Source organism: Schistocerca americana, chromosome 2 (genome assembly GCF_021461395.2).
Source record: "Schistocerca americana isolate TAMUIC-IGC-003095 chromosome 2, iqSchAmer2.1, whole genome shotgun sequence".
NCBI lineage: Eukaryota > Metazoa > Arthropoda > Insecta > Orthoptera > Acrididae > Schistocerca > Schistocerca americana.
Window position 1 is genome coordinate 948,304,839 of NC_060120.1, and position 21,714 is coordinate 948,326,552.

The 21,714-nt window shown below is 44.9% G+C and overlaps 1 protein-coding gene across 1 annotated transcript in view; it reads left to right on the forward strand.

The window, feature by feature from the left end:
- Positions 1 to 20,153, forward strand: part of LOC124594566 (AF4/FMR2 family member lilli-like) — a 167,521-nt gene extending 147,368 nt beyond the window's left edge. The window contains exons 6-8 of the mRNA XM_047132937.1: positions 18,694 to 19,442; positions 19,491 to 20,000; positions 20,043 to 20,153. Coding sequence (XP_046988893.1) covers positions 18,694 to 19,442; positions 19,491 to 20,000; positions 20,043 to 20,153 — 1,370 coding nt within the window. The remainder of the gene's footprint in view (positions 1 to 18,693; positions 19,443 to 19,490; positions 20,001 to 20,042) is intronic.
- The last annotated feature ends 1,561 nt before the right edge of the window (positions 20,154 to 21,714 follow it).

A 21,714-nucleotide genomic window follows, 5' to 3' on the forward strand; every position in this document is an offset into this window, starting at 1 on the left:
ATCACAACTTTTTTTCTTTGAGTCAATAGTCTTCAGACTGGTTTGATGCTGCCCGCCACGAATTCCTCTCCTGTGCTAAACTTTTAACTCAGACAGTGAATGTATTCCAGCCTCTACAGCTTTTACACGCTAGAGCTCCCTCTAGTAGAATGGAAATTATTCCTTGATGCCTAAACAGCTGTCCTACCATCCTCTCCTTTCTTCTTGTCAGTGTTTTCCATATATTCCTTTCTCGGCGATTGTGTGGAGAATCTCCTCATTCCTTATTTTATCAAACCACCTAATTTTAAACAGTCTTCTGCAGCAGCATTTCTCAAATGCTTCGATTCTCTCCTGTTCCGGTTTTCCCACAGTCTGTGTTTCACTGCCATACAATGCTGTATAACAAACGTACGTTCTCAGAAATTTATTCCTCATATTACGACCTATTTTTGATGCTAGTAGACTTCCCTGGGCAGGAATACCCTTGTTTCCAGAGCTTGTCTGCCTTTTATTTCTTCCTCACTCCGTCCATCATGAATTATTTTCCTGCCTTGGAAGCAGAATTCCGTAACTTTCTCCATTTCGTGGACCCCAATTGTGCAGTTAAGTTTCTTGCTGTTCTCATTTCTGATGCTTCTCATTACTTTCGTTTTTCTTCGATTTGCTCTCAATCCGTATTCTGTAGTCATTACACTGTTCATTCCATTTACCACTTTCTGTAATTCTTCTTCACTTTCAATGAGGATAGCAACGTCAGTGTCCTTTCACCTTAAATTTTAATCCCACTTTTCAGCCATTCTTTTATTTCGATCACTGCTTTTTCGATATACCGAATCAATTGTAGCAGCGAAACTGAAATTACTTTCTTGTATAAGCGCATTTGACACTTGACTTATAAAACTTCCTGGCAGATTAAAACTGTGTGCCGGACCGAGACCGAACTCGGGACCTTTGCCTTTCGCGGGCAAGTGCTCTACCAACTGAGCTACCCAAGCACGACTCACGCTCCGTCCTCACAGATTCACTTCTGCCAGTATCTCGTCTCCTACCTTCCAAACTTGCCCGCGAAAGGCAAAGGTCCCGAGTTCGAGTCTCGGTCTGGCACACAGATTTAATCTGTCAGGAAGTTTCATATCAGCGCACACTCCGCTGCAGAGTAAAAATCTCATTATTGAAACTTGACCTATAGTTGTTTAGTGACAAAGAAAACTATGAGCCAGGGCTGAACTAGAAGCCATAAACTTACCTTTGGATAGCTCAGTCTGTAACAGGATTTCCCAGGAAAGGCAAGATTCCTGGTTCGAGTCCCGGTGCGCTACATGGTTGTAATCTGCTGTCAGGAAGTTTCAAAACACAACATACTTCACTGCAGAGTGACAGATTCATTCTAGAATTTTATTTTCATTGACGCCACGGTAGTAATGATGCAGTGTAAGGTGCTGTATTATACTGCCTGTCAAAAGAAGTAAACACCCAAGAGACATGCTTGGATATCAACGTCACTTCGCACATGTACACACCATACGCCGATATGTGAATCATTAGCGTTGCAATTCTCTGTGACATGTAGAACAGCCACCAGAGTGCATTGCTGTTGCTTGTCTCTAGTATTGTTACGAGGTCTGGTACGCTATATATATATGAGGCATGAACAGCATCAGACGTTAAGTCAACCGTGCCAATTGGACAGAAATTGGCACGATATCCCTCAGGACAACATCCAAGAAATGAGTCAATGCCAAACCCAATAACTGCTTGCATAAGGGCCACAGCTGGACCAACGTCTTACTGTCTTTCTCAGTTTGTGAAGCTCTTTCTTTTGAATAAATTACCCAAATTTTCTGAAACTGTAATCGTCTGTTTGTCTATTCATGTACATCATGTATATCACATCTACTAATTCCCGTGTCATTCGGTTAATTCCTTCGTTGTACTTCGGTTTCTTTTTTCTTAGAGCGTAAATGGCATGTCACAGAACTTTTCCATGTAACAGCATAAATACGACGCCACCGAACGGGAACAACCGTCAGAATAATCCCCATAGTTCTGAGGAAAGAATAAACCACGACGTTCGGATTCTAATTAATAACTAGACAAAATAATCTGTTTTGGTATGTAATTCTAAGTTTAAACGCACTACTAGTACACTTTTAACATCGGCGATTGTACATCATGTGTAGTCGATATACTTACGAGAAAAATGCATAGTACGGGGATTTCAAGGTTTACGCTTGGAAAGGAATTTCAATAAAGGCCACTTAACTAGACATTCAGTTGTTGCGACGGTCTCTTTTTTTCCGCTTCTGTCCAGACCAAATACGAGCGATTGCGTAACAGAATGCGGCTCGAGCCCGGAGGAAACGGCAATAAAAATGCCGCAGGTTTTAATTAAACCTTCTGCCCTGTCGTTCTGAGCGACAAGTGTACAGCGCCGCGTCGAATGCTGTGGCACTGGCGAGGTCAGAAAACAGCTGCCCGGTGCATATCGCGAGGTATCAACACAGCTGCCGTTGACAGAATTTCAGAGGGAGAAGCACAACCTCGAAATTAAACAGATCGTTTTTTATTTTTTTCAGTCGACAGTAGCCGTAGACTGTCTCGTCTCTTTCCGCCTTTTAAGTGAACTATTGCAATCTCATATTTTGCCGAACCTGTACTACTGCGATGTAATCCAACACGGTACAACTAACGAAAAACTCTAGACTGTTATTAGAACTAGTCAGGAATGCATGTATGCGCTACTTATTCAACATGTTGCAATGTTGGACCTTATACGTGTTTCATACACGCAGTTAGCAGGATGACTGCCATACGTCATGTATACTTTGCCGTATCCTCAGTACACACGTACCACAATAGCTCATATCAGAGATCAAGTATTTGTCATCTCAACATAATCGCAAGGTCTCTCTAGTCTAACGCTTTAGCTCTGCTCATCTATAAAACAAAATCGCCGGCAAACTCTTTCTCTGATGGAAGAAGTTGCCCTGCATTCTGCGCACGACTCAAGGCCCTGCTGGATTTAAGAAAAAGCTGGAGTCCTTATTTTTGTCAACCTCACAACTTTTCCCGAAAAATATTGAGATATACGGCCAGTTCTCTCCGTCAACCAGAAAAGAAAATCATCGCATCTTCTCCTCCCACTGGCGCTCCTCTGTTTCTCGTTTCTCAATCAGTCGCGCCACTATATTTCTTTCTCTTCTTCTCCCTCCCCTCCCCCTTTTCAATACTTGCGTTCTATAAGATTCTTCCTTCTGTTCCTCTTCTGTCACGATCACTGCTGCCAGCGACTTGAGTTCATATGGATGTGCTCGTAATTTTTGTCTTTATTTGTCTAGTTTTCACGAACTGTTGTAAACTGTGTTTATTTTTCTACAACAGCTGTTTGGTTGGTGCACAATACATAGCGATTCTCCAAAAGTTTAATAAACACAGTAGATACATTTTAACTGAATCGACTGTGGGTTCTTGTTGAAACATTGTCAATTAACTAAACGAACACTGTTTTTTGCCATGTTGCCCAAATTTCATTATCGTTACTGTACAACTTAGGTTCCGGGTTATTAGCCGACTTTCAAGTACATTACTGGTTCCAAAGATGGTAAGACAAAGATAAAAATGATTATAAGGCAAAGACATACATCTCAACTTCTTAATGTATCGATCACTGGCTTAACGCAAAAAGTACTTCAATGACCGTTTTTTGACAAATTACATATGGAATTATACAATTCAGCAATTACACTAACATGACTAAACATTCCTAGGAATAAAGTTGGTCATCAGCCTAGAACTTTTTATCTACTGATGGACTGAGACCCAAAGTTTTATTTTCTATCCTGGAGACGAGCCAACCCAGTTCCATTATTCACCTCTTTTAGATGCTACCACAACTCCGGAATAGAAGTAAAGCTTTCGGACTCAGTCCCTCATCAGATAAAAAGTCCTAGGCTGATGCCTAACTTTATTCCTAGAAATATTTAGTCAAGTTAGTGTAATTGCTGAATTGTATAATTTCATACGTAATTTCTCAAGAAAATAGTCATTGAACTAATTTTACATTGAGCCAAGGATCGGTCCATTAAGAAGTTGAGATGTCAGTCTTTGCCTTTTCATCATGTTTATCTCTCCGTCATCGTCTCTGGAATCAGTAATGTATTTGAAAATGGGCTTATAACCCGATAGCTAGCCTGTGTAGTAACCATAACACAATTTGTGAAACAAGGCAAAAAACAGTGTTTGTTTAGTTAATCAACATCAGATACATCTAACAGAAACTGTAATAATCAATAATACAGTATATTCTCCTCCATTATTTACAAGTCAGCCAATGATGGAGGTAACGCTTCGATTCCGCGACCGTAAATATCACGTGTTTTTGAGGTGAAGAACTCGTCGAGGTATGTTCGGAGCGCATTTTCACCCGGGAAGGAAGTTCCTCGAAGGTAAATGTAAATGTCGTGTGGCTAGAGCCTCCCGTCGGGTAGACCGTTCGCCGGGTGCAACTCTTTCGATATGACGCCACTTCGGCGACTTGCGTGTCGATTGGGATGAAATTATGATGATTAGGACAACGCAACACCCAGTCCCTGAGCGGAGAAAATCTCCGACCCAGCCGGGAATCGAACCCGGGCCCTTAGGATTGACATTCTGTCTTGCTGACCACTCAGCTACCGGGTGCGGACTCCTTGAAGGTTATTCAATAGAGAGCGGAAAAGGTGAAAATCTGAGAGAAAATGAATAAGGTGGTTGCGGAATGACTTCCCAACCCAATTCCTGTATTGTGTTTTTTGTCAGTCTAGCAGGTTTCAGGCGGGCGTTTTCGTGGAGTAGCGTCATTTCACGCAGTCGTCCTGGTCGTTTTTCTTGGATTACGTCTGCAAGACGTCTCAGTTGTTGACAATAAATGCCAGCAGAGATGGTTACACCTCGTTTAAGCAATTCGTAGAACACCATACCTTGCTGTTCACCAGAGGCATAACCTTATCTTTCGTGTATGCGTGCTAGTTATTTGTACGGGGAGTTGCTGCTTTGCTTGGGCTCAACAACTCCTTTTTCCCCTTGTGTTATAATCAAGATACCATTTCTTGTCACCAGTAACAATACAATGTAGAACTGGTCGGTATTGTTCACAAGCCAATGGACGACGAACAGCTGAGGTACACATGTGGCCACCCACTCATTTTTCTGATTTTGGCTTAGAGCATGCGGCACTCACACACTGGAATTTCGAACCTTCCCCATTGGATGCAAATGTCGCACAGTGGTGGAATAATCACAGTTCATTACATTTGCCAGTTCTCGAGTACACTGACTTGCATCACTGCGGATTAATGCGTTTAAACGCTCTTCATCAAACCCCGAAGGTCTTCCAGAACTTGGAGAGTCACTCATGTCAAAATGATCCTCCTTAAAAAGAGAAAACGACTTTCTTGCAGCGCTGTGTCCAATGGCATTATCACCATACACGGCGCAAATGTTTCTGGCTGGCTCCGTTCCTGTCACCCCTCTACTGAACTCAAACAGATGAATATGTCGGAAATGTTCCTATTTCTCCACTTGACGCTCCATTTTCTCGTACCCACAGCTCCACTCACTATCTCCAAATGACAGAATGACATTAAGTAAACTTAAACAGCAACTGTGAACTACATATAAAAATGACAATCGATATATAAACCTTTAGCAACCGGAATATCAACGTGCAAAACTAAAATGCTAAGAACTTATGCACCAAATTATCTGTGTTATACGTATTTTTGAGTAGTTGAACCATACCGAATGTACGAATTTTTATAGCACGTTGAGCTATTATGTGAACTTAACGTAAAGTATGTAGAATACCTGATTAAGAGTAAGAGAGCGCCTGCCGGCCTTCATCTTTTTGGGATGAATAAATAAATAAACCCAAGGTTCCTACTTCTAGATCATGACGGTACATTGTCATCTCTTTATACAGATTAGAGAAAATTGTTCGAAGAAAGTGACTCGCCCTTCTCCAGTTTTCAATCTGACAATTCGATTGCAACAGATTTCTGTTCCATTTTCTGTAGTCTTGTGATAATCTGTTCGGTTAAGCGTAGATTTGACGGCCTACGTTTTTAAATTCGCTACTGTAGCCACCAATACAATTTGTAGCAGTATAACAAACCTACAAGTGTCGTCATATCTTGATGATGATCCCTTCGTCGTTATCATCATCGTCGTCATAATTATGAACTGTTTGGGACAAGCCGATGGCGTCCGTTTATGCACCACAGTTTCCACTGACAGAATCCACCTCAGTCCTTTATGTTTCCTACCTATCGACCTATTTTGCGGAACTGTGTAGGTTTTCAGACAGTTTGCAAACAATTTTTCATCTTCCTTTATTCCGCAGTTCTACAGTTCACAAAATGACTGAACTTTCGCAATTGCACGTTGCTTATTTAGTATTATGTTTTCTGTTTGTTTATTTTCACCATTTGTTACCATATTAATTCCCAGTGAGAAGTGAGCGACAATTCATTTTTTTAACGTATGGCTCTGTTACATATGGGCTGTCATTCTTATTTAGAGTCTGCGTTTTAGCCATCTCTGTTAAGCATCCCATTGCATTTATATTGGATGTACGACATGGTCTTGAAAACCTGGGTTCACGGTCGTCAAATATATACCGGTACATAATGTCTAGTAGAGGGCTGTGTCTAGTTAAAATCCGTTCACACACGGACTGTATCGAAATTCGTATACACTTCCTGCACTAGATGACATTTGTTGCTCATTGACAGGTCAACGTAATCGCTGCCAGCTGTTGTTAGAGTGTACCCTTTGCGCCCTTAGGAGTAACTTTCATACTCTTGAGCTTAGTTGAAGTGTACCCTGAATGAAACTCTTCCCTCTGTACCCTGTTCTAAAATAATGTCAAATCTCATATTTAAAAAAATCATGTTAGATTATGAACTATATATTGTTCATACAACGTGTCTGCAAACCGCTCTGGCTGAAACCAGTTGGAACGCGTAGAGCGTGACCAGCTGTCTCATGCTTTTGGCCACTTTATAACACAATAAATCATTTTATTATGTCCTACTGGAGGAATAATATAGTTTTAGAAAAGGACGATACTACAGTGGCAGTGTTAGAATAACAAGGCAGTTAACGGAAAAGAGACGAGAATATGATCTGAAGATTAGATAGAGTGAATAGTCCTGTGAATTATACAGGAAAGAGGAGGTTACGCAAAAACTTTATTACAAGTAAAAAAACAAAAAAAGGTTTGTATTTAAATAACGAAATTTCAATCAATTCAGGTAAAGGGAGAACAGTACCAATAGCAATTAACAGAGGAATACGACAAGGCTGCAGTGTCTCACTTCCTTTTGTCTTTATTTAATACGTATATTCATTGACGGCCTTGTTAGATAATGGGGCCAAGGAGTTAAGCCAGATGTATAATTAATCGTAGCAATACCAACACATTTTCAGTAGCGTGGAATACCAACCGAGGGGGAGGGATTTACTTTGTGAGCACCCTAAAAAAAATTAAGAAAAAAATTCGTTATCTGTTGTTGACCTTTGCTCCCAACAACATGCTTCTTAAAGAGATATTTGCGTGTAACAGGGTCTACTATTAAGACTTAAATTTTTGGTTTTAGTATAACTGAAAAATTTAAATATTTATAGAGTCTAGTACAAAAGTCATCAACAAATTAACATTTTTTTCAAAATTTTAAAGTATGAATTACCTGAGCAGATTACAATATTGGCAGTAGGTCAGTATAATGTAACCTTCCACACCGTTGGTACTGTGAGGTTTAATATCTAGAAACACACATTTAAATGCTGTACTCTTTGCCCATGACCATATAATTCTGCAAAAGTCAGGATGGTTTAGAATTTGCTGTGTCACTTGAACTCTATAGGGAAACTCTACAACTGAAAATATCAGATAGTAAAACCAAAGTTACGACTTTTAAAGGAAAATAACCAGTATGTTTTAAAATAATACTAAAAGGAAAATCAGTTGAATCGGTATCTAACTTTTACTTTTTAAGTTGTGACAGTTGTTATGAATCCGATAACGACATAATAGGTGGCACTACCGGTGCAGAACATTAGCCAAAAAAAACCAGGAAAGACCCAAAGACAAAAGGGTACAAAGTAATGGTAACACCTATGCTCACATATGGAATTGAGGCATGGACAGCAACTGCGGAAGATCGAAGAAGAATATAGTCTGCTGAAACGAAATTTTCAAGAAAGTAAAAGGACGTACTCCGATAGATCAAATAATGAATTCATAAATATGGAAAAACTTAAATATTCTTGGCAATAATGAAAAATATAGAATACAGGATAACAAAATGGAAGAAACATTAAAGAAATGGAAGGTGTGAGAATAATGAGACATTCAGTAGACTATAGACCTAAAGGAAAGTAAGATACAGGAAGAAGAGGGAAAAGGTGACTTTTTTGAAGATGGAGCAGGCTATAAGCTTACTCTCTGAAGAACAAAAATAAGATGAAGAAGAAAAATAAGAGCAAGATGATGATGATGTTATAAAGATTTGTCGGTCTTCCAGTACCTCATTTTCTGTTACAAGACACTATTTTAAAATAGGAAGTTTCGTATCTTCAGACAGTGTTTCCTTCTGTCTATAATATCTGTCGTCCTATCATTTTGCTTGTGTGTCAGTTTAAAAATGTGTCGGAAGAGCTGGCACGATATAACACCAGAGCAGTGCTACAGGCAATACAAAAAAAGGTACTAAACGGAATATCGGTCCACCTCCGAGATGGTAGTAATGGGCAACGTAGTTCGTAGTCAGAAGCTTCGAAAATTGTGAATGCTCACGACGGCTAAGATACCAACGGACTGCACCACGTTTACTAGAAAATAGTAAGAAGTGACATACCTGTTGTAACTTCCTTCGCACGTTTAGTGGTTCTTTAGTGGATACAGGGGCGAGGAACAGATGCGATTTTCCGGACAGAGAATTCAAATATTAACTTATTCTACATCTAATATCAAATAGTAAAAGTAATACAAAACTTTCTTTGCTGTGGTATGCAGCGTTAGTTGCCAAAAGTAGATTTGAATGCTGAAATACACTCCTGGAAATGGAAAAAAGAACACATTGACACCGGTCTGTCAGACCCACCATACTTGCTCCGGACACTGCGAGAGGGCTGTACAAGCAATGATCACACGCACGGCACAGCGGACACACCAGGAACCGCGGTGTTGGCCGTCGAATGGCGCTAGCTGCGCAGCATTTGTGCACCGCCGCCGTCAGTGTCAGCCAGTTTGCCGTGGCATACGGAGCTCCATCGCAGTCTTTAACACTGGTAGCATGCCGCGACAGCGTGGACGTGAACCGTATGTGCAGTTGACGGACTTTGAGCGAGGGCGTATAGTGGGCATGCGGGAGGCCGGGTGGACGTACCGCCGAATTGCTCAACACGTGGGGCGTGAGGTCTCCACAGTACATCGATGTTGTCGCCAGTGGTCGGCGGAAGGTGCACGTGCCCGTCGACCTGGGACCGGACCGCAGTGACGCACGGATGCACGCCAAGACCGTAGGATCCTACGCAGTGCCGTAGGGGACCACACCGCCACTTCCTAGCAAATTAGGGACACTGTTGCTCCTGGGGTATCGGCGAGGACCATTCGCAACCATCTCCATGAAGCTGGGCTACGGTCCCGCACACCGTTAGGCCGTCTTCCGCTCACGCCCCAACATCGTGCAGCCCGCCTCCAGTGGTGTCGCGACAGGGGTGAATGGAGGGACGAATGGAGACGTGTCGTCTTCAGCGATGAGAGTCGCTTCTGCCTTGGTGCCAATGATGGTCGTATGCGTGTTTGGCGCCGTGCAGGTGATCGACACAATCAGGACTGCATACGACCGAGGCACACAGGGCCAACACCCGGCATCATGGTGTGGGGAGCGATCTCCTACACTGGCCGTACACCACTGGTGATCGTCGAGGGGACACTGAATAGTGCACGGTACATCCAAACCGTCATCGAACCCATCGTTCTACCATTCCTAGACCGGCAAGGGAACTTGCTGTTCCAACAGGACAATGCACGTCCGCATGTATCCCGTGCCACCCAACGTGCTCTAGAAGGTGTAAGTCAACTACCCTGGCCAGCAAGATCTCCGGATCTGTCCCCCATTGAGCATGTTTGGGACTGGATGAAGCGTCGTCTCACGCGGTCTGCACGTCCAGCACGAACGCTGGTCCAACTGAGGCGCCAGGTGGAAATGGCATGGCAAGCCGTTCCACAGGACTACATCCAGCATCTCTACGATCGTCTCCATGGGAGAATAGCAGCCTGCATTGCTGCGAAAGGTGGATATACACTGTACTAGTGCCGACATTGTGCATGCTCTTTTGCCTGTGTCTATGTGCCTGTGGTTCTGTCAGTGTGATCATGTGATGTATCTGACCCCAGGAATGTGTCAATAAAGTTTCCCCTTCCTGGGACAATGAATTCACGGTGTTCTTATTTCAATTTCCAGGAGTGTATATACAAATACAAGAGTTTAAATTCGGCCAGTATTGAATACAATAACTATTCCGTAGATGACGAGCCCTGACCGCCATGGAAATCCGTAAATGTTAAGAAATGTCAGACACACAAAATGGACTCTGCACATCGATGTTTGAACTTAAGTAGACCTTCCGCTGGAGCTCCGGAGAGGGGGTGCTTGCTCATTATTCGCAGAGGCGTGGGCGTTCGTGGCAGCGCCCTAGTGCCGCGCTGGCGGGTGTAGGAAACGCGGAGGCGTAACTGGCGACTCGCGTGTTTTAAAGTGCGGCCAACCAGATGGCCACCGATGCCACATACCATAGAAACCAACTATGTATAGTTAATGATGAAAAAATCGATTTTCATATGTGTTTGTTACCGAGCGTAGTAGCTACGAGTTACAGTTAACGCGAAGAAATGCGTGATACACACTTTACTGTCTTACAATACATTTCTTCAGGTACAGTACAGTCTCGCTAACCTGTAGCCAAAGGGACCGATAAATCCAGAGCTCATTCTAAAAAAAATCTTGTTAAATGAAAAACACAATTTAACACTTATACATGTACATTGATACAGTAATGTGTAATATATTGCAGTATAAATCATTTTACATTAATGTGGACTTATAACATTACAAATCGACCGTAAAAGTACAAGCACTCAAAAAATTACACAATTTTCTCGGAAAAAGTTCAAGCATGGTTTGCTGACGTTCACGGGAACGAAAATATCTTGTAATCTTACAAGCAATTGTAACTATAGCGTTCGTAAATCCAGCAGTGACGTTGTATGTTGAATCAAATCGTTCTAAACTGTCCAACGCTGTAAGCATCTCCTGACGCGTGGGTGGAATAGTATTTGTCTTCTCCTTCTCTTTACTTTCTTATGATAACCCTTCTTGTACCTCGGTCATAGATTTTGGCACATCATATTCAACAGAAGCACATACGGCAACACCGTCGTCTGCAGTATCGAATTTCTCAAAACTAGTCCTAGGATCCCCAACCTCTTGCAGAATTGCCCGTTCCTCAGGTGAATTTGCATCGTCTAATTCGTGGACATCTGCAGTGTTGATATGTCTCAAGTCTCCGTTAAAGCAATTCTGTATATGATGTGTCGACACTGCGTTCCAGGCCGCAAATGGCTTTTTATTGCGTCAAGCTGATTCCAATTTGGGGTTGCAATGGTGTTTTCAGCAGCGCCAGTTGCTTGCGATAAGCTGTCTTAGTGAAAGAAATGATGCCTTGGTCCAAGGTCTGAAGGCGGCTTGTCGCGTTTGGTGGAAAAGACTGAACCTTTATGCTGGTTAGGTTCAGACCTGTACGTTATGTGCAGTACAACTGTCCAATGTAAGAAGAACGTGTCTGTTTTGAGCAACCATTCGACTGTTGAAACGAAGAAGCCGCTTGCGAAATGATGTGCCGTCGAGCCAAGCTTTCTTATGGTGAGAGAGGATGCAAGATAAAGTGTCCGTATTTACGTTTTCAGAACAACGTGGGTTCTCGGACTTAAAATTCACCCAGGGACGAAACTTCTCACTGTCGTCCGCATTACATACAGGGGCAACAGTCGCGCGTTGTTTGCTGCATGTTCCACCGTGACACTTATCACTTTTTATCCCCAGGATGTGATTTGGAAAAAGTTTGTAGAAAAGTCCAGTTTCACCCGTATTGAACACATCACACGATACATTTTTTCTCTCACTTGGTCGAATCAGTGCAACCAGCTGTTCGCACTTTCTTCGTCAACTTTATTTGCTTCACCATAACATTGTACAGATGTAATTGAATGTCTTTTCTGGGCCCAGTCTGCAGCCAACCAGCTGAACAGCTGATGTCTTCGGTGCCTGTATTTCTGGTAGTCTCATTTGCTTTTGACTGAATCATAGGACCACTTAAATATATGTTAGATGCACGCATATGACTGAACCATTCTAGCAGTAACGTCTCGAAGTCTTCGTACTTCACCGTACGAAGTCGTTTAAATTTGTTTCCTGACCTGCTGCAACATCTTTAATGGTTTTTAAAATGAATACAAACATTCTCCACCATAAGAAACCTTTAGTTTTTGGTTATCGGTTTCGGTCAGTTGCTGACCATCTTCAGACCTCATACTGAAGTGACACCTAAAGCATATAATTATGTACCCAACTTTAGTTGTTATGTTGTCGGTTACTTCGTGAATGTCTTCTAGGGTATCTGACATATAATACAATTGTCTTACTTGCATGCCAGTATTTTGTGACAACTGGTCGCTGCCGCAACTTTGAAATCATCTCTTGTGGATCGTGCACATCGACACCTCCACGCCGCTTCGATGGTAAATAACGGCGTCAGTCAAGCAGTATTTCCACTGCCACTATGATCTAGGAGCAACACGCAATACTTGGCACGCATTTCTACATGTTGACCTTCATGCCAGTACGTATCTGACATACATCCACGTTCGCAGCTCTAAAATCCTCTTCTGCTGGATGACGCATGTCGATATGACCACGCCGTCTCCATGGGAACCATTAGCGCCACTTAAGAACCATGTTTGCTGAAAATACAATCTACGAGTCCTCATAATCGATTATAACTGGTTATCTCTTTTATATAAATATTGACGAAATGCTGTTTGTAGTGGTTACGTCGTATAAGGCGCCTGTTTGTTCATTTATTATTAGCTTTCGTGTAATCATTCTGTATGTTGTAATATTGTTGCATTAATTTGTTATGAAAGCGTTGCTGATGTTCAAGACCATAAAAGTTGGTTAAAAGCTGTGAGCTGTCTGGGGAAGTTAACCTTGCATTACTGAGCAAATGTTTCACCAGGTATCCAGTCTAGCTTACCAAATTCCCAACCAGACTAACATTAATTATAATCTTTTAATCGTCATACGACAACCGGTGATTGTATATATATATATATATATATATATATATATATATATATATATATATAAAGAGAATTTAAATAAAAAGAAATAAATCAGTTTGTATTTGGAAATTTATTTTAATATTGATCATTGAAATTTCAGCATATTAAACTTGATTCACAACTAAACTGGTGCCTTATTTAGGATTGTGAAAATGTGAGTTTGTAATCTTACGGAACACATCAAATACGGAGCCAAGATTGGGAGACTGCATACAACACTGCATTCATAAAATTACACACGAAGAACGTTGAAACATATCTAAGAGGAAATTAACCACAACCAACCGATTCAATTTTTACCCAAAGAACTTACGTTCGTAGCGCAATCCTGTCCGTCATGTAATTACCACACACTGGTATACTAAATTCATAGTAACTCTCTGTGAAATCTTCCCGAAAAGAATAGCTGAGGGCTACTTTGATGATTACACCACATGCTTCACGTGGTCAACTTGGTTTACACAAAGAGTGTAACTCCACAATAATTCTGATAATTAAAATAAATTAGATCGAAAAGCAATTTACAACAGAAAAACCTGGAACTGGTTACTATCGTCTTACTATTAACCTGATGGGTCAAACAATTGTATAAGCACGTGGTACTGGTCTCACAAAGTACACCCCACGTGGGTTGAACATAAAGAAAAGTTGATATATTGAAAAATATTGTCAAGACGAGACGTTATAATCTCACACACATTCGCATTTAAGATTGATGATCTTAGTTAGAGTTACTGATCAACTCGTGGTTCCACTTTACTCACAAAGTAGTGACAAAGCAACTACCGGAATATATTCTGAACTTCACACTCGAATTACACTGCGTTGCAATTTAAGATAACATTAGATATTTTAGAGCTAAACCTGAAATAAAGGTGATTAAATTTTCAGTTAGGCTGAACTTAAGAAATTCATTGTCCTACGGACTTAGCAGACACGCGCTTAGCCGGAGATCTTACCACTTCAGACGCTCGCCGCGGACAGACTGACCTGGCCCGCTACCGAGCGTGCTTAACAGATACAAACGGAAGTGACCAGAGAGGCAGCTTCCTATACCAACATGACAAGGGACGGACAGGACCATACTAAGAATAGAAACCTCTCTGCTTTTAGAAAGCGTAGCTACCTGTTCCGACGTTGGTCCTACTGTTCTCTAGCAGACAGGCTTGTCTGCTACCATCAAGCATGCAACTAGAAATACATTTGCTCATTCATCCTCTCACACAGAAGGGAAGGGGGATGACAGTATCTTATCATATACAGTATATAAAAGAAAGCGGATGTAGGTTCCGTATGAGACTGTGTGACATGAATTACATATAAACTGTGTTTTAAAGTGTAGTAGTGTGACAGATCGTTCTCGTTTATGCGTAAAACTAACACGTTCCACTGCTCAGTCTCCTCCCAGATAGTCAGAAACACCACAGTAAATTTAGAAGAGTAATTTATGCCGTAAATGACAACATATTTAAGAAATTAACATGAAAAGAATCCAACAGAAACCTTTCAATGTGTCTTCCTTTAACAACTGTTTTACGTTCTATATCCCTGTCTGGCTATCACTGATATAATTCGGTGTGCAGCGGGCGGAGTACCGACTGTTTAAGCAGCAACTGCATTGCTCTCCTTAGCAGTTGGCGTTCGTGGAGTTCGTAACGCCTTCTCCGTTCACGGTCATTGCCTACCAACTTAGGTATAATTTCTTCTTTTATTATTTTTTGTATGAGACATATTTTAGATGTTACCGCTATTAGCACACATCCCTCTTACCCAGTCTGTGTTCATAATTCGGTATGAGGTCTGCAGATGGTCAGTAACTGACCGAAACTGGTAAACACAAAATTAAAGGTTTGTTGCGGTTGAGACTGTTTACATTCATCTTAAAGTATTAAGAATAACCACTGTTCTGCACAAGAAAAGTTCTCAAAATGACTTTTTAATTATTTTTTTCTCCATTCTGAATTATCGTAGATAGATTTGGGATTCCAACCTGTTCATTGCTGTTTTCTCTGTTCGATAGTCCAGCTCATCTAGAATCTTAAGCTTTACCTGTCCACTTAGAGCTTTCTATTTCCTCTTTGCCATATTTCGCGTGCGGCCATTTGCGTATTTTTATTCAATACCTAAATTCGATTTGTCTAAGACTAAAAGAACAGCTGGCATCGAACACTTTTGTAAATGTGAATGCACAAGTTATTGAATTTATTTCAATGTACCATACACGCTTATTGATGAGGTGATAATTACGGTTGCCGACCTACAATACATTAGAAACGGGTCAACGCCGGCCGGAGTGGCTGAGCGGTTCTAGGCGCTACAGTCTGGAACCGCGCGACCGCTACGGTCGCAGGTTCAAATCCTGCCTCGGGCATGGATGTGGTTAGTTACGTTTAAGTAGTTCTAAGTTCTAGGGGACTGATGACCTCAGAAGTTAAGTCCCATAGTGCTCAGAGCCATTTTTGAGCCAAACGGGTCAACAATGGGTAGTTACCTTTGTAGCTACAGTTCATTCATCATTCATTTCGGAACAAAATTAGTACTTAAAAATTCTGTGACATCGGAAATTTGTGTTACAATGAAATTTAATTACGTTACGGACTGGAAAAGAGTTCGTAATTCATCTTAAGCGAAATTCGTGTTAAACAATAAAATTTCCCATAAGAACTAACGTGTTTGAGCTGGGACCAATATTTTTTTCGTGTTCGCCAGCGTTTTTTTCGCGTTCGTCTAAAGCGAGTTCGAGCTAACGAAGCTATACTGTATACTTATGAGCGAAAACATTATGAGCACTGCCCACCGCGAGGTTGTATGCCACCTGGTACCGCTGAGGTCACGTGACGCGGAGAGGAAAACAAGTGAACGGAGAAGAGACGAATGGGGAACCACTGTAGCTACGATAAGTGGCAGAAATGAGGAAAACCGCCGACTTAAGCGACTTTGACAAAAACCAGATTATTGTGGCCCCGTGCCCGGGAGAGAGAATTTCGGAAACGGCGAATCTGGCCAGCCGTCGTAAGCATCTATGGAATATGGCTAAAGAATGCTGAAACTACGAGGAGGAGACAAAAAGTTGAACGTCCATACCTCTTCTCAGAACATGGAGATCGGAGGCTTTCCCGCTCTCCAAAGCAGGATAGGCGGACGTCTGTGGCAGATCTGACGACAGCGTACAGTGCTGGCGCAGACACAAGTGTTTTGGAGCACACCGTCCTCCGCACAGTGTTGAACGTGGTGTTCCGCAGCAGAGGAACCCTACATGTTCCCAGATTGACCCAACTATATCGTCAGTTATGATTACAGTGCGCACTGGATCATTGAGACTGAACCGCGTATCAATGGAATCTTGTCGCCTGGTTGGATGAATCTCATCTTTTGCTAAAACAGGTCAATGATCATGTCCAGATACGCCGTCATCCAGGTGAACAGCTGCTCGAAATATGCAGCGCGCCACGGACATAGGCCGGTGGGAGCAGTATTATGTTAAGGGGGACCTCGGCTTTCATGGGAGCTGCTGTGGTGGTTTATGTCCGTGCAGTGGATGGGCACTGTCCTCTTCCAATTTCAGTCTCTCCTTGTTGGCAGCCACTGTTCTGCGTATCCATGGTGGCGCTATTCCAGCCAGGCAGTAGAGCTTATCAGTTGGGGTAGGTCTTAAGCAACCTGTGATCAACCTGCAGGTTTTGTTGAGAGCAATGTCTACTTGTGTGGCATGACCTGTACCAGATTGGAGAAGCATATTCAGCAGTAGAAAAGCACAGATCGCGAACGAGCTTCCTGAGAACATCCGAGAACGTCACCATTTCACCAGAGAAGGCAAGACTGGAGTTATGGAAGAAGTCGACGCCTCACTTGCAGACGCCAGAAGCTGAAGAACTACCACCTGGACACAACGAGAGCTGGCTGGTGTGGAAATCTTTAAACAGGTTACGATGAGGAGTTGGACGATCCAGAGACAACCTGAAGCGATGGGGCTTCATAACATAAGATACGTCCTGTGATTGTGGACAAGCACAAACCACAAGCAACATGCTCCAGTGCCTTTTGTGCCCTACATCCTGCACGAAGATTGACCTCCTGCAAGCCACTCCAAGTGCCTTGGAGGTTGCAAAGTACTGGGCACATGTAATATAAATACAATTTGTGTATATATATGTACATATTTATTGATGTGTATGGCTACTGCAAATTTGTATGTTTCTGATTCGAGAATAATAATGGGAGCTGCGGTAGTAATGGAAGGCACCTTAACAGTTGTGGACAACGTGAACATTGTTAGGGACCACCTGTAACCCCTTATGCTTGATGTCTTCTTCAACAGTGATGGCATCCTCCAGCAAGATAACTGTCCGTGTCACAAGGCCACAACTGTGCTGCAACGGCTTGAGGAGCACGATAGTGAACTCTGGTTGATGTCTTGTCCATCAAATTCGTCTTATCGGAATCCGGTGAAACCCAACTGGGACGGTATCGGGCGCAGCTCTGCAGCCACAGACTAACTGCTGTGACCTGTACGTAGATATCAGGTGCCAGAAGCCTCTGGAAAGTAATGAAGTACTTGTCGAATGCACGGCAAGAAGAATCGTAGCTCAACTGCATTCGAGAAGTGGACCAATATTCCTCGGACATGTCCGAAAGAGCAGATACCATCTTAGTAAATATATATAGTTTAGGCTCATCGGCCACTTGACCATCTTCTTCTTGCCGGCCGAAGTGGCCGTGCGGTTGAAGGCGCTGCAGTCTGGAACCGCAAGACCGCTACGGTCGCAGGTTCGAGTCCTGCCTCGGGCATGGATGTTTGTGATGTCCTTAGGTTAGTTAGGTTTAACTAGTTCTAAGTTCTAGGGGACTAATGACCTCAGCAGTTGAGTCCCATAGTGCTCAGAGCCATTTGAATCATCTTCTTCTTCTGTGCGAATGCACAAACAGTGCCCGAACTCTTACGGGAATCGGCAACGCGCCGCGAGTAGTGAGTATAATGGGCAGAGGCACTAGAATGTAGTGCGGGACAATACGTTGAGAATGTGGGTTTCGCGGGAGGCGTGCCAGAGATAAATCCCTGCAGTCGCACTATCCTCTGTGTCCTCGGTGGCTGAGATGGATAGAGCGTCTGCCATGTAAGCAGGAGATCCCGGGTTCGTGTCCCGGTCGGGGCACACATTTTCGTCTGTCCCTGTTGGCGTATGTCAACGCCTGTAAGCAGCTAAGGGTGTTAATTTCATTGTAATTTTATTAGTATTTGCTCGAAAATTTCTCTTTTTTAATTGCAGGTAAGGCACAGTCTGAGGACTGCCGCTACGACGACTGGGAGGCGGTGGCGGAGGAGGCCCGCGCGGTCACGGAGTACCTGTACGGGACGCGGAGCCGCGCCGCGGCCAGGGCCCTGCTGGCTCAGCGCTACCACTCGTCCGACCAGCCGGAGGAGCCGGCGCGCCGCAAGGACAACGGCCGCCCCTTCAACGTGTTCGTGGTGCGCAAGACGAACCCGCACAACCACCACGACGGCTCGCACCTCCACCACCACCAGCAGGTGCCGGCGCCGCCCCCGCAGTACGTGCAGCGGCCGCGGCGCAGCCTGCAGCGCGGCGTCACGACGCCCACCTCGGCGGCCGACGCCAACCCGTGCAACCCGGACACGTGCGACTTCTGGCCGCACTGCGCGCACCGCGACTCGCTCTACCCGCCCACCAAATCGTCGACGCCGTCGCCGTCCTCGTCGGCCGGCAAGCTGCCGCCGTCCGCGGGCGGCAACGGAGGGCTGTCGATGCGCGCCTCGCAGAGCTACCCGTCCTCTTCCGCCTCCTCGGCCGCGTCCAGGAGTCGCAACGGCGCCGGACGACGGGCGCACCACGACGCTCCCGACGAGAAGGCGGCGTCGGCCGGGTCGGCGCCTCCCGCGTCGCGGCGCTCCAACGGGTCGGGCGCGCGCTCGTCGCCGCCGTCGCTGGACCGGCTGGAGGAGTACGACGCCCTGACGCGCAAGATCCAGAGCGTGCTGGACGGCGCCGCGGCGGCTACGGCCGCGCTGGCCGCCGACGCCGGCGACGACCTCAAGCGGTTCGGCAAGTGGCGCGCCAGCAACGGGCTCGACAAGCAGCAGCACCGCCGCTCGGCGCTGCTCGGCGAGCGGCCCAAGACCGTGGACGCGGTCGGGCCGCCGACCCCGCCGCAGCACTCGCCGCAGCAGCAGCAGAAGGCGCTCAAGGCGCTGCGCGGCAACGGCGGGCTCTCCCTGGACCTGGACGCGCTGCCGCTGGAGCACCACCAGCGCGGCAGCACCAAGACCTCGCCCGTGTCGGTGCCCGGCGCCAGCCGGTCGCCGTCCAACAAGGGCGGCGGCGACTCCTCCTCGTCGTCCGCGTCGTCCTCGTCGAGCGACGTGTGGGTGACGACGTCGGACCGCACCGTGACCAAGTCCCCGCGCACGCACAAGAGCTCGGGCGCGTCCACGCCGCTGGGCAGCGCTGGCAGCGGTTCGGCCGGCTCGCGCGGCCGCTTCCTGGGGTCGGGCTCGGCCGGCAGTGGCAGCGCCGAGCGCGAAGCCCCGGTGTCGCGGCCGGGCAGCGCGCCCACGCAGGCCCACCACCGCGCCGCCGGCCACTACGACGATGACGACGAGGACGAGGACGGCGGCCCGCAGAGGACGCTGGACGCCCAGCAGCGGTCGCTGTCGCTGCCCAAGTCCTTCCTCTCCGAGCGCTACGGGCTCAAGCCGGCCAAGCACAGGTAAGCCTGCTTCGTCTCCACCACTCAGTTTTTCCGCAGTCATTGTCCAGTTTTGCAGCTCTACCAGCACCTGCTTCTTCTATCTATCTATATCCGAATCACGCTGCAGCTACTGCCGGGTCTGGGTGCTGATGAGTTCTCTCCATTTGGCTCGGTCCTCCCACCACTTTTCTTCCTCCACTTGCTGCCAGGTCACACCTCTCCTTTCTACAGATATTCTCACTTCCATTTTCCACCGTGTTCTTGGGCGTCCTCTAGGTCTTTTCTCATCCGTCTTTAGTTCTTCCATAATTTTGCGGAGTCTCTGCCCATGCATCCTCTTAACATGCCCATACCATCTTAGCCAACTGGACTAAAAAAAAAACTGCTTCTTATTTTTCTTAAATATTAGAACAAATAAGCCATCGGTCACAAATATTAAGTCAAAACTGACCAGGTTTCGACGTTACTATACTTACGTGACAAGCCCTTGATACATGGAGTCTTAATTTTTACATATGGACAAACAGACCGTTGTCGACACGTGTCATATGGAGACAGCTTTACTGAGTGATTTCTAATGCGAAGTTTGTAAGCACTACTTGTCCTATGCTGGTATATACGATGTCGTTTGTCACATTCCTACACTTGCTGTAGAGAGTTTCTTTCTGACACGTAATATTGGCCATGGCGTTCTCATTACAAGTTATGTTATCGGATTTTATGCAGGTTCGTCCACCTGACGAATACGCGTTTAAATCCACCAAAAGCATGCTAAAGGTTATTTGAAAATCACTATTTATTGCAACTGGTTGGCTGTCTATTATACCTGCAGCTCTTACTAACAGAGCCGGCCGCGGTGGTCGTGCGGTTCTGGCGCTGCAGTCCGGAACCGCGGGACTGCTACGGTCGCAGGTTCGAATCCTGCCTCGGGCATGGGTGTGTGTGATGTCTTTAGATTAGTTAGGTTTAAGTAGTTCTAAGTTCTAGGGGACTTATGACCTAAGATGTTGAGTCCCATAGTGCTCAGAGCCATTTGAACCTTACTAACAGAATCGGGACTCATATGACAGTCGACGGTTTTCCAGTAGTCTAGCGTCCAACCGATACGGTCACAAGCCCAGGAGAAGCGCTGCAGGCTATGTCGTGCTGTAAGCAAAAAGACATTCGCGTCGGTCGTCCGCTGCCGTAGACCACTAACGCCGATTTTCGCCGCACTGTCCTAACGATACGACAGTACTACCTCCCACATTTATTTCTGTGTGTATTTCAGGCAATGTTGCTTGTCTGTTACCACTGACTAATCTACGCAAATATCACTGCTCTCAGCCGGCCAGTGTGGCCGAGTGGTTCTAGGCGCTTTAGTCTGGAACCGCGTGATCGCTAAAGTCGCAGGTTCGACTCCTGCCTCGGGCATGGTTGTGTGTGATGTCCTTAGGTTAGTTAGGTTTAACTAGTTCTAAGTTCTAGGGGACTGATGACCACAGATGTTAGGTCCCATAGTGCTCAGAGACATTTGAACCATTTTTTTAAGTAATTCTAAGTTCTAGGGGACTGACGACCACAGATGTTAAGTCCCATAGTGC